General features: G+C 36.1%; 1 protein-coding gene across 1 annotated transcript in view; it reads left to right on the top strand.

Moving 5' to 3' along the window:
- Positions 1-15,858, top strand: part of OPA1 (OPA1, mitochondrial dynamin like GTPase) — a 57,989-nt gene extending 42,131 nt beyond the window's left edge. The window contains exons 30-31 of the mRNA XM_009282422.1: positions 13,191-13,268; positions 13,803-15,858. Coding sequence (XP_009280697.1) covers positions 13,191-13,255 — 65 coding nt within the window. The 3' untranslated portion in view covers positions 13,256-13,268; positions 13,803-15,858. The remainder of the gene's footprint in view (positions 1-13,190; positions 13,269-13,802) is intronic.
- Positions 15,859-17,465: the final 1,607 nt, after the last annotated feature.

The following is a 17,465-nucleotide window of genomic DNA, read 5'->3' as shown; positions in this document are numbered from 1 at the left end:
ATTGTGGCAAGTCAGACCTTTCAAATGCCTACAGCTGTGTTATGCACAAATGTGTGTAGCTGTACGCAAAGGTTTTGCACTTTCTTTTTTTTTTTAAATATTAATTACCCTCTGTTTCTACAATACCTTAGAAGATGGATCAGTCAGTATATATCTTTTAATTCTATCAGTAATCTTTTATAGTATTTACTAGTTCATACTGTTTTCTCCTGTATTCATGTTTAACTTTTCCAAAGTGACTGACATTGAACATTCATGCAGGCTGCCTCTGTACTTACTGAAAGTTTTTAAAATTTTAAATGTATTTTAAAGTGGGGTGGTGGGGGTCTGCAAAATTTGTTAAAATGGTAAAACTGCTGGCATTTGCTGAGGTTCAGGATCTTTATGATGGCAATGCTAAAGTGGGTTGATTATTTATAAAAGACAATTCTTTGAAGTCACACCTTCCCTAGAACTATATCTTTTTAATTATGTTTTTCAGTATTGGGTAATACTTCCCCCCCCCCCCCGAAACAAATGAATACGTAGGTAAAGGAATTTGTTTTCAAGATAAATAATATATTTTCTGCTGTTTTATTTTTAACACAAAGGATAGAGTAATAATTTCAGCAGAAATACTCTGTAGTTCTATGCAAAATTGATAGCATGTGGATAAATCTTAACTTTCTGTAGACTACTTTTTAACATGGCAATTTTTTTTAATGTTGAGCTCCCAGTGAAAGGCTTCCCAGAACTACCTAATTGTTTCCAGAATTCCACTCTGCTGGACTTGCTCTTTTTACATAAAGGGCCAAAGCAAACTTCCTCAATAGTGTGAACTTTGTACAGTAATTAAGGTGCTGTACAGCTTTCCAGCACAAGATGGCAATGAATGGCCTTTATAGGAGGAGTGGGGAGGATGAGCATGCAGCAGAGCTGGTGCCCAGCCTCCCCTTTCTGGTTACATTTTCTTGCTTTTTGATGCATGAACATGGCTTAGGCAGTGGGCGATGGTTTCTTGGATGTTAGTTTTTTCCTCTGGGAGGAAGATGCACTTGCCTAGCCTTATCCCTCTTGTTTTCCACTCTCTGTTTTTTTTGTTTGTTTGTATGACATACAATTTAAGAAGATTGTAAGGGATGGTCATTTTTTTCCTCAGTTACACATTTTGCATTGGCAACTGCATGGAAAGTATTAGTTTATTAACCTTTGTTACTAAAAAACTGTTATGAACTGAATGCTTTAATCATTTCGGAAAGGAAATGGGCTCTTCTAGTGTCTTATCCTAAACCTAAGCTACATATATTTGTATTGCAGTAGCATTTAAAACATGCTAGGTGGTGCACATGTACATTGAATACTTAAGGTGAATCCTAGCTTCAGGCAGTCAGCAGGATCTTTGCCATTGACTTCACTAGAAATGAAATTTCACAGACCCGAAAGAAATACACGTGCTCTATCTTCACTTATTTCTTCTGCTTTATTCCTTTTAAACAGCTAAACTATGCATGTTGCAAAGGCATCTTTTACGTGCACAGGATAAATACATATAAGGATAGTACATGCAAAGCATCTTTCCTAGGTCAGCATACTATTCATCCAATATCCTGTTTCCTCACAAGTTAAAAAAGGAAAAGAAAACCCAGAACTTCACCAAATTGTAAGTAAAACCATGTGCATTTACACAGGGAGATTCATTGGCAGGAGGTGGGAAGGGACTTGCGGAATGCTTGTGGAAACTTGATCCTGAAATTACTAGGTATGAATGTGAAGGGGTCAGCCTCCAAGTTCATTTGTCAGTAATATTGACACCTGTACAGGTGTCATGGGCTAGCTGAGACTTCGCTCTGCACAAACGCTTTTTGAAACTTTTGAGGAGTGAGCCCTCACATGCAGAAAAGATAGCTTAGGGCGATTTGTTTAAATTCTGTCATACATTTGTAAGGTATGAAATATAACAGTTTGCAGAACTTAATTATTTTCTTGTAAAGACTAAAACATATAAAAACTAAATAAACCAGTGTTACAGTAAAATACTTTCAAGTTTTATATCTAAAGTCATTGCTTTTAAAGTCACTGCATTAAATTCTTAACTTACTTTTTCTGTTGTGTTGAATCTGTTAGTGTTGAATGTAAACCTCTTGCAAACTTTGAGCATGAATGATTTAATATCATAAACTTGCCGTTTTAATGGAGTTAGAAAGCTAATGTTAGCTAAGGTTGGTACTTCCATATGCAAGTTGCTGACTCAGGATCTGGAATTTCTGTGATGTATTTGGCTAAGCTGAGTGGGCTCTGTCGTGTGTGTTGTATGTAACAAACTGATTTAAATCCGAGCGAGTCTCCTTTTTTTGTTATGCATTTATGCAAAGTTGGGGATAAAGTCTGCGAGCAGTACTTTGCAGATAATGACTTGCTCTGTGGTTACATTTTTTTTTTCTTTCATTGCTGTTAGCTGCAGAATAAAAATGTTGTGCGAAACTAATCCTATATTGTGGTCATTACTGTAGCCAATTAAATTTCAGTCCCTTGAGATGAGTGTCAATGCTATTTTGATTTGACCTCTGTCCTACATGACATTGTTGATTACATGTGCTCCTTAAGATCATGCTTTGACTTGGCTTTCTAAAGCTTTTGCTTCCGTTTTCTCTTCTGTTATAGAATCATAGAATCATTTGGGTTGGAAGGGACCTTAAAGATCATCTACTTCCAACCCCTCTGCCATGGGCAGGGACACCTTCCACTAGACCGGGTTGCTCAAAGCCCCATCCAACCTGGCCTATTACAAGCTTCAACTTTTTTAAAAGGTCACAGCGTTTCATAGGGGGCAAAGCTCAGCTGTAGGGAGAAAGATCTTCTCTCAAATAAGCAGATCTTAGGTAATTTTCCCCTAGAAACCAGAAGCAGAGAAAACAGCTCAAAAGGCATTGGTTAGTAGTCCTTAAATCAATGCTTAAAGTGCTTGTTCAGAACCAACACGGTTTTTGGTGTTTACAAGATACAGAAAAAAAGGTATAATTTTGAAGATACTTGAATGTAGAGCCCAAATGTTGCCCCCACTGCTCAAAGACAGACATGAAAAAGAGGAAGGCATCCTAGGAAATCCAAATGGAGGAGTAATTTTATTAGAGTCTGCAGAATTACTGTTATTTTGTGCTCTCGTTTCTTCCATGATGCCTAAATATTGGAGTTTTAGAAGCTATGTAAGTAAAAATAGGGTCACTTCATAGTTGTAAGACAATTCACAGAAGTGGCAGCAGTCTTGCTTTGCTCTTTTCAGCTGGTTGTAGCGGTGAGGAGCACTCCGTTACAGTCTGATCCTGAGTTGGCAGAAGGTTACACCAGGAAATGTGTGGCCTTCTAACCAGACAAAAGCAGAGCGGCTTTGATTTGGGAATCACCAAACAGATTTCCAGTTTCTGATAAGCATGTGCAGGGTAGCTGCTATCTTCCCTGCTATCTTCAGTCCCCTGCCAGCAGCTTCCCCGAGGACGTTAATACGGCCTGCATCTTATCAGAGGATGGTTGTCATTTAGAGCACATTCATTTCTGCCCAAATCTCAATCAGTCAAATAAAGTGCTCATGTGGGCTGTCTGTGTCTTAATGAGTTCAAGCTTGTGCTGGTGTCACCAGTGTGCTGGTGGCAGTATGACTCCTGCGCTCCCTTTGAGCTCTGTAGAGGTCCTGGTGCTCCGTGGCGCAAGAAGTCAGAGGGCAACATACTTGGAATCAGTCTGTGCGGTTGTGTCTTCAGTTTCCCCTACCTTTGAACATGAGGAAGTCGACAACAATGCATCCCATTATTTTCAGTAGATTTGCTAACTTTCTGGTACTCTGTTAGAATGCAAATAAATTGTTTTTGCATGATTATGATGATTTTAATTCCATGTAGATAATTTATGAAATTAACCCAAGTAAGTATGTTTTGACACGAAAGACACTGGTTGAACGTTTCTTTTTTTTTTTTCTTTGAGTTTTGGGGCAGCTGCACAAAACTAATGAATTAAAACCAGAAGAATGTGTAGGACGGTCTGTGTCAAAGTGCAGATAAGGTAGTTCCTGCTTTGTGTCATGGCAGAAAGTGCTTTAAAAAGCTGCATCTTCTCAGAGGGGGAAGTAATCCTCAAGGGAGAACATACATCACTTGTAAACCTCCTGTGATGGAGTGATGGTTTACTTAGCTTAAGAATCCCAGATGACCAGAGTCTGTCTGCTGTGATTTCTTAAAGTTATTGATGAAGAGTTAGGCACTGATGTCCAGGTTCTAAAACGGATCCTTACAAAGTTCAGCACATTTGTCACTGACTAAGCGAAGCCTATCACTTAAAGTTGACATTGAAAAATAATGATAAACTGCTACATGAGTAATGACATATTTAATGCCTGTTAATCTTACCCTAGACCCATGTCTCTTGTACTTGAGGGTCATTCTGGTGTTGTCTGCCAAATTTATTTTTTTCCTAAACTTTCCTTAATGATGCAAGGATCAAAGCATCTAATTGGATGCTATTTTCTTTTTAGTACTGGTTGCTTATGAGGGTACCTATTAATCGAAATTTGAATAAGTACTTATCATGGAGAGATTACTATTTGTACAAATGCAAACTTTTAAACTGACCAATGTAATTATTTGTTTTGAACTAGTATGGAACTGTAAAGTGTGACATTCACATTTCCAAAAGCTGGAGAAGTCAGCACATTGTTAATGTTGTAGTGGACTCCACTTTGCTTCTAATTTGGAAGTCTATATAAAAACAAAAGGGAAGGAAATATTTTCAGCTAGGAATGATAACAAACTAAGAAAAAATAATAGTACAACCTGTTTTTCTTCAGGGCATGATGACTTAAGTTTCTGACTAACAAAAATGAAGTTTATTATTATGATCTACAAATTTATCTCACTGCCATTTCCTTTTCCGACATCGTATTTTAGAGAGCCTTTCACGTAAATAGTCCTGATAGCATATTCTTTTATTATCTAGCTAACTATTGAGTATGCTTTATTTTGGGTGGAGAACCAACATATATCGGCTATTTCTTATGTTAAAGTCTTTTTACAGTTTTATAGCCTTAAGGTTATAGTAGCCTTTACATAAGTAACTTACCTTTATAGCTGTATATGTCCTTTCTGCATAAGAAAAAGTTAATTCTTTCTTTTTTTTTTTTTTACATTACTGGATGAATCATTGGGTAATATTTCTGGTTTGCCTTTATACTTTTCACTATTTCCACCCAAAATAATGAGCATCATCATGTTCTGATTCATTCTAGGTTAACAGTTTTGATTTTGAAATTAAATCTTTGTGTGTCATAAGTCCGATTCAAGTGTGTGTCTGTTTTATGAGTTTGCCTTGTCATTCTGCTACTAAGCTCCTTCTAGCTGTCCAGTAAGCAGCACAGCTGAATTGTGTTGAAAGATTGAGTTATTAGAACAGTTTTAATTAAAAATTTAAGGTAGAGACAGAGGACTGAAAGGTGCTCAAGTCCTACCTTGCTATTGCAGACATCGTGACTCATAAACTTGCAGCTTAATATAGATTAATAATCATTTGTACATTAAGGTAACCTTAATGACAGTATAGAAATGTATACTAGTTTGTGACCTCACATCACAATTTGGTAATACTTCGTTTCTTTTCTGTAAACAAGCGGGACTGATGTGTAATAGCCCGTAGAAACATTATCTTGTATAAAGTCAGTAGTCTACATAGTTGTCAGTTTTGCTTCAGCCCCATACCTCGGTTCTCACATGCTCTGTCAGAGGCAGAAAGACTTCGTGCTTGCCAGCCTGAGGAGCCCCGGGGATCGCTCCAAGAAATACAGTCAGCTTCTGTTCTGATCGACTGAGGAGGGGGGAAATGTGTTGCCGAAGCGGTTTCATTAAGCTGCAGAGGTCTCGCTTGTGAATCTGGGGCAGCTATAGGTCAAGACATTGATTGATTAGTAATCTACAATTTCATCAGCACAATGCACAATTCCTGTTTCTGGTGCTAAAAAGCATTATTAGTAATGCTAAAATAACGTTCCAATGCTCAATACCTTGTAAAAATAGCTGAAGTGTTTTTGGACAAGCTCTCTTCTACTGCTGCCTGGTTATCTTTAGTCTGAAGTAAAGGTGATACTGTTTTGTACAGGCAGCTGATAGCTTTGCTCAGATATGATACATGGGGATTAATAATTAATATTATATTAATACTTGCAACAAAAGGGGGAAATGTGTTGCCGAAGCGGTTTCATTAAGCTGCAGAGGTCTCGCTTGTGAATCTGGGGCAGCTATAGGTCAAGACATTGATTGATTAGTAATCTACAATTCCATCAGCACAATGCACAATTCCTGTTTCTGGTGCTAAAAAGCATTATTAGTAATGCTAAAATAACGTTCCAATGCTCAATATATATATGTGTGTGTGTCTTTGTAGGAAACAGGTTCCTTGATGTTTTCTCCTGTTAATGCCATGCAAAAGGAGATTTTCAACCAGGTCACTAGCAGGTAGTTGTTGAACTCTTATCCATGAAATTGATATGTTGACTGACCCTTGGAGACTTTAATAGTGATGTTAAAATAATATGTTTAGCACCTTGTCTTGTTCTAGGGTTTAAAATAAGTATTTCTGAGAGGACACTGAAATATTATCTTGTGTCTGTTTAATAATGAAAGTATCTCACCTGATGCACTTGGATAGTTAGGGCATGTCCCTGCCCTTCTCATCATCTTTCTGGAACTGATAACTGGGAGTACAGGTATTCTAGATGTTGCTCAGATTCACATACCTTTTATCTCAGGATAGCAAAGGGATTTAAGGCAAGTAGAAAAGTCATCAGTAACTGGTGAATATAATGGTGGATTTCTAGCTTTATATGGTGGATTTTTAGCTTTAAATGTCTAGGAGGGGAAGCCTGTTTTATAAATGTATTTACAACATTTTTGCATCATAATTATCCCATTCTAGTGAGCATACTTTGAAGTCAGAATTTATAGAAAGAACTCAATTAAACTGGCCACAAATTCAAATCTCATTGTAGATTGCAATACACAGAAGAAACATTTTGTAACAATAAAGGAAAGCTACTACATGTAGCATCAGTTAGCATCTTCATTCAGTCTACTAGTAACTAAAGAGTATGCTGGCTATTTTCTGCAAGCTTGCATTTTAAAGGCTGTATATTTCTAAGGATTCATGGATTTGCTACGTGAACTATTATAAATTCCATTTAAACTTTTCAGGGTTCTGCAGTGCTTTTATTACACTAATGAGCTAATTGTTTAAGAATCATTCACATGATTCATCCTCCTGCTCAGCCTTTTTTAAAAAACTTTTAGCGGCTGAAACTCTCTTGACAAACCAATATTTATAGCAGTTTGACAGCAGGATGAGGAACAGCGTTTGTCTTTGTAACAGCTTAAAGAAAAGGCCTTTCCTGCAGCCAGCCATGCAGTTACAATCTTGACCTCTTTCTTATGCTGGGAACATACATACAGCAGACAAGCAGCACCTCCCATGTGTTTTCTTGACCCTTTGACTGTCCATTCACTTCCCATCTGTTTTGCAGCCTTAAAGGAACAGAGGGGGCCCTCTTATAAATCTGTCTTTGCAGCTGATAAATGATGTTCTGTCTCTTTAAGGGCAGCCTGGGTGGTTTTGCCTTCCCCCCCCCCCTAAAAACTGTAGCTTGCCTCTTGGCCTCATCCAGAGGAAAATATGGTATGTGAACAAGAGGAAACTGGCAAAAAATGTGATGGGTAGTTTCAAAGGATTTTCTAAAATTCAGCAGGACATGACCCTGCAATGATCGGTAAATTATAGTAGCTGTTAGGCTGTGGTTGTGTGATACATGAGAAAGCATGTTGATGCAGGTCTTGTAACTGTGGGTGGAAAGTCTGCTTTCTGGGGCATTATTTGGAGTGGCTGTGAGCGTGCTGCCTCATACTATTTCAACAAGAAGTAAAGCTTTTGCATGGCCCTTAGAAAATCCAGGAATGGGGTGCGAAAGGCTGAACTCCGAAGAGATCATTTCCCCCCGCTTCTCCACCTGACTGTTAATAGGGGGTTGCATACAGCTATGGGGTTTGTGTCTTAGGTAGCCCTAAGCTAAAATTCGGCTTTCAATAGGAAACTGTGGATCGACATTTCTAGGTTTTAATGGTGTGCTTCTGGGCATTCTGATGAAATCTGACTACAGACTGGGCTTTCCTTTTTACTAGAGGAAAGATGATGCATTCACAGCAGTAAATTCAACATTTCTGCCTCTATGGTTAATTAACCATAACATAGAAGTAGCACAGCAAGCAGTGAGAATGTTTATAGGCAAGGAAGGGATTAAGAAAGGAAGGAAGATTAAAAAGAAAAAAAAAAAGTAGGGGGCTAAAGTCTAAGCAGAATCCAGAGTAAAAGGAGTAACAACCATAAGCTTTCAAATATCAAAGCTATGTAAACAGTAGTTGGAGGTAAAAATCACTTTAAGGTAGAACAGGAGGATTTATTATGAGGTATTAACACGGTTTTATCATGGTGGTTTCATGCTATAAGTTTCGTCAAAGTACAAAATAAAGATGGATCTGTGTCCAGAAAGATTGTACAATTTTTTTTGATGCTGCAACTGAAAATTGATGTCATATGGGCAAACTTGTAAACAGGGGAAGGAAAAGCTTTTTGATTTGCCTAAAATACTCATGCAGTTTTCTCCCTGTTGTGGCACAGACAGACATGAACATCTTTAAAATTCTGTGCTAAAACCATTGGGTTTTTGCAGGTGAGTATGTATGATTTGAATGTCTCAAAATTCATTTATCTTCAGAAGCATAAGCAAGACAGGTTTTGTGGGCAGAGGCCACATCTTCTGTTAAACCAATAAATGCAGCTGGAAAAAATCTAGAAAATTTTTTCTTGCTACTTAGAGCATGGCTGAAATAAATCAATTATGTACTTTGTTTTTGTAATTTGTGTTTAATATTATTTTGAGATTTTTTGGCCTTACCTCAGGAGATTCATTTGATACTTACTTTAGCTGTTTCATTTTAGCAGTGATTCCCCAGCTTCTGCACTGTTAATTAGTAGATAAGCTTGGCTATCTAAGGCAGCAATCAGTAAGCAAGCACTCCTTTTAAGACTGAATATTTCAGGGGTTTCCCTTCTGACCAGCTTATGATATTAGGAAAAGCAAACTTTATCTGTGGCTGCGTCTTTCTGTGTTCACAGTGTATCCAAATCCTTATTACAGATCAATTAGTCCGGTTTTGAGCCTTTTAGATTTAGGATCACAGGATTAATGAAAAGAAAATGAGTGGGTAGCAGTATCATTTCATGTGGAGATAAGAGGAGACTGAGCATGAATGAGGATCTCAAGACGTCTGAATAAAGAATTTCCTCATTCTGTCAGTGAAGTTTTATGGGATATGGAGGGAGGATTATGGGAATATTCATGATCAGATCAAGAGGCATAATGAGTTGATGTATGAACCAGCTTATCTTTTAGGTAAACACGGGGTAAATGAGAAGTAGAATAGCCATTCATTGCCCCTAGGCCTGTGAATTTTACTGTTCTAAAGATGGAAACAAGGGTTTAGTTACAGTTATTCTTCATTGATTTCATCTGATTTTTGATCACTGTTTAACAGGTGCTGGAAGAATTGTGTATTTGTAACTTCAGGTCTGCATTAAAACTACCAAAGACCACGTCGTCTTTCTAGTATCTAGCGTAAGCAATCATATATATTTAAACTTCTGTGATACTGTATAATAAGAGTGTAGTACTTTAACAGCCTTCTGTGACATTGGAGCATTGTATAACAGTGCGGGGCTAGTTCAACCTGTTACAAAAATAATTTGCTACCAATCTGAATGCTTTTAATCTGTGGCTTACTTGTACATGGAAAAACACAGTATCACAAAACCTAGAAAGAGTAACAGGTCACCTTTGTCTATCCCTTAATTTACTTACTATGTAAGTATTCTTATCTGAAACCCAAATGATGTTCTAGGTTTGGCATGTTGATAAACCTTCCTCAAAACAAAATGTACTATAATTTACAAGTGTAAGTCACTAATATTTTGATCTAGGTGTTGATCAAAACCCTGCAAATGTGGGTATACAGCTTGTGCATTTCACAGAGGAGAGAAATTCCCCAAATAAAGATGGGTAACATCTGACTCTTGAATTGTAACAATTAATTGTTGTTCCAAATTCAATGTCATGTGGTGCTGATGAAACTATGGGCAGTTGTCCCAGAATTGCAGACCCTGCACTTGCACTCGTTAGAAGAGTTCTGCCCGAGCATTTATATTTACTGGTTTATTAAGATGTGTGTTGTGTAAATGCATAACTCTGCCATTAGCCTATTTAAAAAGTAAACCACTTTAGCAGACTGCTTCTCTGTGCTACAGAATGGACTTGTGGGAAAATGTTACAGGTTGGCTGGGGTCTGCTGCTGCAAAAGGCTTTACTACCGCTAAGAATACAGGGCATAGCATGAATAATTGCAGCTATTTGGCAGTCATTGTAACTGTTCTTTTTTAAGAATAGCCAGCATGTTTTTTCAAAGTATTAAATTACCTCAAGACCTCATAATTATTACAGTTAAGCAATCATTTCAGTTCAGTCCAAGTATAAAAACTAATAAAGTGCTCGTAATATGGAGGCAATTTTAGTATGTCTGTTCTCTGAGCAAACACAGCTGATTCAGTATATTCTGGTGGAATACATATTTGCTATCCTGTTATTTTAACATGCCCTAATCAGAAAATTAAAATACATTTTGTTGGCACAAACCTTTTTTTAAGGGTGAAATAATAATTATAGATCCTTGCTGATGCTATTAATTTTCAGGACTGGAATATTTCATTAGCAAGAGGTTGAAAAGGGAAAATACTTGCATTTAATACTGCTAAATCTGCCTGCTTTCACTGAGTCTAATGGCTTGATCAATATAAAGAACATACTTGGGGAAAGCATGTAGCAATTAAAAAAAAAATACATCAAAAATAAAGCTATTGAAAGCACAACATGAGGAGATCATCTGGGTCGTGAGATCTAATCTCCAGTTATCACTGGCAACTGCTGCTCATTTTGGAGAGTGAGGTCCAGGATTAATAGTTTCCAAAAATATGTCAACTCTGTCCAAGATAATAGGACATTATTTCAAAGGCTAATTTTGTAAACATGCATAGAGCATCAGTATTGGAAGCCAAGCTAAATATTTTCCTAAATAAATGCCATAGAATTAATGTTTTCATTACACAAGAGGTTTATATACTGACATGCAAGCAATACATATTCTTTTTTTTATTTAAAAAGATAGTAATCCCCCCCCCCCCCGCCCCATTGGCAGCTTTCAAAGATTCTCTCTCCTGAACTGAATCGAGGATTTTTTTTTTTTTTTTTTCCCCCCTATTCCACCCACCACCACCACCCCCGGTAAAAATCAGCTACTGCTGTTTCTTAACTTCCAAGATACAGCTTTTGTCCTCACGCTGACTGTAATCTTCATTTAATATCAAAGTACTTTAAAAAAAACAAAATCAGCTGAAATTCAAGAAGGTTCTTTGGTGTTTTCTTTAGGACCCAGAGTGTGATTCAGCCTCGCTGTACATCTGTGTTTGCAGATAAGCACACCATTGGGGAAGGGGACACTGAAGTGTTGAAAGTATAAGTGGCTTGCCCTTCATCATCTAAGAATTGCGTGATAAAGATACTAGTTTGAGATTTCTTCATCCTCATGCAGGCTATTTTCCATATTTTATTTCAAATGCTAAGTAAAATTCTCTACTTCTGTTAGAACAGGACTACAGGGTTTTCTTGAGTTTTTATTATTATTATCAATATCATTTATAATTACTCTAAAATGGATCTCTACTTTCTGTGGGATTGTCACTTTGTTACTGGATGAAACTTTTAGTTCTCTTAGCTACATTCTTAGAGCATTCTCTTTGGAGGTCTTTTTTTTTTTTTTCCCCACTCAGGCTTATGTATCCCTTTAAAGGCTGATTGTTTTATTTTTCTTTCTGTTTTGCTGCTATTTCAGCTCAGCAAAGCAAGTTTATAACATATGGTATTGCTAAAAAGAAGAAAACATTAATAAAAGATTTTTAAAAAAAAAAAAAGCTCAAACCTTGGTGTCTCATACAGGGGAACATACGGCTTTAATCCAATAGTATTTTTAGCTTGAAAAAAAAAAAGTGTCTGTGTTTATGCTCATCTAACTTATTTTTGTCTGTCCTACTGCTCTCCCCCTGTTCCTTCATGTTTCTGAAGTGTGTGTTTTTCATGGCTATAATCACACACAGAAGGAGCTTCAAATGAGGATGTGGTGAGAGAGAAGCAGGAAATCTCGCAGGCTTTGGATTCCAGCAACATTCTAAATCTTGCTTCATAAGCAATTTAATGAATCAAATAGGTTATACGATGACAAGTGTTGTATGGAATTGAGAAAAGAGTGGAAAAATGCCTAAACCCCTGAATTTTTCCGAATCAGTGTTGCCTTTTCATTCTTACTAACTATTTGTAGTTGTGTTCAAGTCGTGTTTTTGTAGAGAAATAAACTCCCAGCTTTAGTATTTATACAAAATAAGATTCTGCCCACATCCATCTGGTTACTACTGAAATGCAAGGAAATCAAGTGCAAGTTTTAAACATTCTTAACATTGTGCATGCCCTTTTGAATAGGTGTCTTGAATACTGACGTTTGGTTCCCTGAAATTCTCCCTGTTGAAAGGGCACTGGCTTTCAACTCTTTTTAGAATGATTAGTAGTGTTTGTGACACTTGCTGTGGAGAATAAGGATATTTGGTTAAAAGAGAAAGGGGTTAGTGGGCATTATTTAAAACATAACAACTCCCTACATGTAACAGGTGTACAGTAGTTCTGCTGTGCATGATCTAGAAATTTCTTTTTTTTGAAATATGTTTCTAGTATTGGATTGCTTTGGTAAATTTTTGAATTATTAAATTAGCATGATAATCATAAAATATGTTCGTAGAAGTTCTTCATATGAGGACAGGGTTTCATTTCTTCTGATGTAGAAAAATGTTCTAAATCTTAGTAATTAAGAAAATAAATGCATGGGGTAATATTGACAACAGCATTAGTTTTTGTTCATGTTTGCAGGTTGGTTTGTTTTGGGGGTTTTGGTTTTGTTTGGTTTTTTTTTTTCTTTCTGGACATGTCCTCAATTAAGTAGTAGGTATTTCAACAGTGATCTTTTTAATTCCTCCAGAAAAAGTTCGGGAAATCCAGGAAAAACTTGAAGCTTTCATAGAAGCCCTCCATCAAGAAAAGTAGATTGTTCAAGCAGGTAATCATGTTTAGATCATAAAAAGATTGCTACAATTTTCTCATTGTTCAGTATAAAATGATTATCCATCTCTTTTAGATGCACATGTTTTTATCCAGACTTTGTGAAAATTCCTTTTTGTTTTATTCCAGTGCCTGGCTGCTGCTGCTTCTTGCTTTTAATCTGCAGAACTATACTTTCAGCTTTTACGCTACAAGCAGATATGAAACTTAATAGAAATACAATTACTGGCTAGTTATTCAGATATTGTGGATCACTCTAGGCTATTTAATTACTCTCAGTTCATTATTTTTATCTGTGTTAAGAGAAAGAAGGCATAACTAGCTGGAATCAAAATTAAGGGAACACTTTTCTTGTCTATAAAAGCATTTTGATTCTTTTTTTACTTAAAGGCACTGTGTATTGTTAGCAAAAATACTTGCATGCAGGTAACTTCCAAATTTCTTTCTTCTGTATTAATTCTCAAAAACATAAGCCTAAGTGCTGTCATGTATTTGCACACATTTTAAAATAATCTCCTTTCTGTTTCAACAGCAACTTTACACAAGAATGCAGCCTTTTCCAGGATACCTTGCACAAAGACGACTGAATAGAAATGGCTTTTGTGTCCCATTCTCTTTCCTATCTTTTGGGGAAAATCCTGAAATGTTGGAGGAGAAAGAAAATAACGTCTCATGGGATTGAGAAATTCAGTTAAAATCCACGTGCTCTTTTAATTTTTGAAGCTACGTGCACATGACAGAAGAATCTGACTTGTGTGTCAGTGAGATAGCTTGGAAGCTTGCTGAAGTTGTACATTTAAGGTTTTTTTTTCCTGAAAGGAAAAAAGCTTTTATTTTTGGCATCTGTCTTGTATGGTAGAGCTGGATCAGATTCATAAAATGGTATTATCTGTTGTCATTTTCTTGCCTGCAAATGATCCTGGGAGTTTGACATAAAGTTTTAGTATTTGTATGTACATTAAAACGCCCTTCTAAGTAATGCCATTTGTATTTGTTATGCTCTGTGTTGAAGCATCTCTGATCACTCTGGTACAGATTTAAAAGCATGGTATGGAGATTTGGAGAGGAAGTTGTGGATTTTGTTAAACTCCTAAACTCTTGAGGGACATCATCCAAGCAATTCTTGTAGTGCTTTCAAGGGAAAGTACAGACTGCTATTCACTGACACCTTAAAAGGTTTGGCTCAGGTAATAATGTCAACAGCTGCTCCTTTTACCCGTTCTTTCCTAATATATGTTGTTACTCTTGAGTCATAGCCGATTACATTTCATTTCTGGGATTGCACAGACTCTGATTTCCTTGTTAACTCCTCCCTTCACCATAGGTACAAAGTAACCTGATCGAGTACGTGTGAAATGTAGAAGGATACTCTGTACAATTCCAACTTGTCCAACCTCCTTAACTAAAAAAGGAAAAATATAATTCATTTCATTTTTCTAATAGCTACTGTAAGACCAAAATTGCTTTTATAAGAATGTTATGCACTAAGTCCTTCCACATCCACTTGATTTCTATCATTCAGTATAGTAAAAATAGTAAGGAGTCTTTCTTTTACTGCCTTTCAGTTTTGCCATAGAAATGTCACTTCTGACAAGTTTAAGCATGATATAGGCTCTGTATCATAGGTGCCTGGTGATTAATCGCCACCATGTTTTTCTGCCCACACTTTGCCACAAATGATCTGGATACACTTCTGAATACTTCTGTGGAAGAAGATATTAGGCCTGAAACAGTTTGTTTTGCAGTTGTCTGATTATGTACGTTGAAAAATTGACTTAGGTTTATTTTTCCCTTTTGAAAAGGCTATTGATTTTGACGTGTGGCAATTAAAAGAGAGGAATCTGAACATTTTCCAACAGATACTGTTTCTGTTTGTTCTCAGAGGAAACAATACAAAATTTGGTAAGATGTTCCCCAAATGTTCAGACATAAAATATTTAGTCAAGTGGACAAAAAGTTAACGCAGAGCTATTCATAAAATGGTGTTGAAAGGTTAACTATTTCAAGGTGATCTAACTGAATGTTTTGGGATTTTCCATTTAAAATTACTTCCTGAAAATGAGTGTTTGAGGACGGAAAGATGAAAAAATGGCTTGTGTCATCATCATTCTCTGAAGATAACTTCAGAAATGTAAGTTTGCACAATTCTGAAGGTAGAGTCCTTAGGTTGTATAGCAAGGGAGATAAGTCTGTACTGGGGTTAAATCCCTCTTTGTAAAAAACAAACAAAAAAACAAAACAACAAAAAAAAAGAACTTTTGCATTTACCTAGAGATCACTGTTTGAAACTTCTGTGTAATGTAAATGTTGCAAAATATCGCATCCAGTGGCCCAGCGTTCATCTCTTTTAGTGTGATGTTCCTATAGTTTTAGTTCCAACTTCTCTGTGCTGCTCATCTAAGACTTAGCATGATGTATTCCATGAAAACTAGGTATTTATTGAATAAAAATGTAACTGAAGGAATAATAAAATGTGGGTTTTGAACACAGTGCTATTGCACCTAATTCAGAAGTCACTTTGGCCTTCTTTTTCTCATTTGTTAAATTGTGAAAAAGTATACTGTTAATGATATTAAAATGTCTGATTCGGAACTGTTGTGTCAGCATCAAGTTAGTGGTAACTGTACTGTTATCTTTTACTATATAAATCAGTGATTACCTTACCATTTATGTAATACATTTAGACAAAGATGTCTTATGAAAAATCATTATGTTGAAAGCTTATCTCTCTGGAAGTTTAGATAATGAACTGATACTCAAAGTATAAATGAAGACTGGTTATGGAGTGTTAGTTTCAGGTGCATTTAAAAAAAACATGCTTACTGGGACAATGGGTTTGAGAATTACGGAGCAGTCAGCTTACCAACCCATGAATTCAGGAGTATATCTTTTTCTTTTTTCTTTTTTCTTTTTCTTTTAGATGAAGAAAAATTTTACAAAATCAATTGGAAAAAAAAAAAGCACTGTAAAAATGCACTGTAAAACCGTGGTATTGAAGGTGCTGCATATTTGCACCACAAAGCTTAAATTGCAGACATGGGCACGTTAGGATCAGTGAAGGATTATAACTCTACATTAACTTGATTTCATGATTAAACTAACCAAAAATGGTCTTGACAAATAAGCAACAGGTAATTTTATGCTTTTTTTTTTTAATAGGATTTTATGTTAAGGTAGAGGAAAGAAGAGTTATGGCAAGTTGTGCTTATCTTACTAGTAAGTTAGCATCACTTAACAAAAGTAAAAATGGGCTTAATAAGTGCTATCAGTTGGCCACTTCAGAGTTGCTCCTTGTAAGGAGTATCTTACTAGATAGTTAGCTGTAGTCATGTTAAGCAGCATAAGAAGGATGTGCTGACTACTACAACAATTTTTAGATAGTAAACACGATTATTTGAACTGTCTTTAAAATTCATGTGATACTGAAAAGTATGTTATTCCAAACTGTTTTGCACAAGTTCAGGATATTTTTCTGTATTACATGTACTACCTTCAGATTCTGCATAAAGCAATTTATTGTAAGGAGCAAAGACTAATCTGTAATTTCTGTGGCTTTTTGAAATTAGGGAGGGGATTAGCAAATGCAGATATTACTCCATAAATGGATATTTCATTTCCAAAGCATGTTCTTTACTGTCATGTAGATATGGTAAGATATTTCTGTTTTTCGTGAAATGAGAGGTTTATGAGCCAAGGTTTAAATATTAATGGCCAAGGGTTTTTCTGTCGCTTCTTCATGAAAAAGGTACAAGTGGTGCTTTTTCAAATGTCAAGAATTATTCCTTCTGAATGGTTACTAGTAACCTCATCCTAAGTTATCAGAGAGATGAAAAACTTGGAAATGTGTAAAAGTGTCAAAAGCAAGCGTAGTTAAGTTAGAGGGTGAAAATGTCAAGTGAAGTTCTTTGTTACTACAAATGTACTGATATGCTCTATTTCACCATCAAGGATATATTAATGAATTTTTTGACTGAGTATATTTTGAACCTAAACCGAGTTATGATGTATTTCCAAAGCTAAAGTTTAGATAATTTAATTTTTGTGTATCTTAAATGTAACTTAGTAACTCCTAACAATTGTATTAAAAAAGATGCAAGAGATTTCATCACTTCAGTTGAGAAATGTTGAAATATGGGATCTCTAAGTCTGACCCAGGGCCCCTTGAGTCAGTTAGAACTCTTTGTTCTCTCTCATG

This window comes from Aptenodytes forsteri, unplaced genomic scaffold, assembly GCF_000699145.1.
Source record: "Aptenodytes forsteri isolate BGI_AS27 unplaced genomic scaffold, ASM69914v1 Scaffold404, whole genome shotgun sequence".
Classification (NCBI taxonomy): Eukaryota; Metazoa; Chordata; class Aves; order Sphenisciformes; family Spheniscidae; genus Aptenodytes; species Aptenodytes forsteri.
This window is presented reverse-complemented; position numbering and strand designations above follow the sequence as displayed.